A 478-nucleotide genomic window follows, 5' to 3' on the forward strand; every position below is an offset into this window, starting at 1 on the left:
GTGCGATCCTCACACAGTGGTGTTTGCCTTCTTCTTGTTGATGGAGGGCACGTCCACGCCCGCAAAGATGTGCCCGTCCATGGAGCTGATGCCGGCCATGTAGTCGACCTCGGCGGCGTTGTGAAAAAGTCGAGCGGGCTCATCGGGCACGAAGTCGCCGTCCACCACGGGGGCGAGTTCCAGGAGGTCCATGACCACGCCTGCAAGAGAGCGCGGAAGAGCGGGGCTATGACGCAAGGGGAGCACGTGGACCCCGCCCCCTTTGCCGCAAGCCACACCCATTCCCACCTTTGCCCATTAATTGCAGGATGTCAATTTTTCCCGCCATGGTGAGGCCCACCGGGTCCGACATCTTGAGACACGTCAACATCACGTCCTCGTCGCTCCGGTAACAGCCGATCTTACGGGCGATCTGCAGCAAACAGGAAGTGTGACGGAATGATGTCAGTCAACAGGAAGTGTGTGAGAGGATGACAAA

At 59.0% G+C, this 478-nt stretch overlaps 1 protein-coding gene across 1 annotated transcript; it reads right to left on the minus strand.

The window, feature by feature from the left end:
• Positions 1-6: 6 nt before the first annotated feature.
• LOC109508693 (bile salt-activated lipase-like) lies at positions 7-467 on the minus strand. The gene is made up of 2 exons (XM_019858696.1): positions 289-467; positions 7-200 (listed from the first exon to the last, which is right to left on the minus strand). The coding sequence occupies exons 1-2, from the start codon at positions 368-370 to the stop codon at positions 10-12; spliced, it is 273 nt and encodes a 90-aa protein (XP_019714255.1). The 5' UTR covers positions 371-467; the 3' UTR covers positions 7-9.
• Between the last annotated feature and the right edge of the window lie 11 nt (positions 468-478).

This window comes from Hippocampus comes, unplaced genomic scaffold (genome assembly GCF_001891065.2).
Source record: "Hippocampus comes isolate QL1 unplaced genomic scaffold, H_comes_QL1_v1.1 C16497644, whole genome shotgun sequence".
In the NCBI taxonomy this organism is placed as follows: Eukaryota; Metazoa; Chordata; class Actinopteri; order Syngnathiformes; family Syngnathidae; genus Hippocampus; species Hippocampus comes.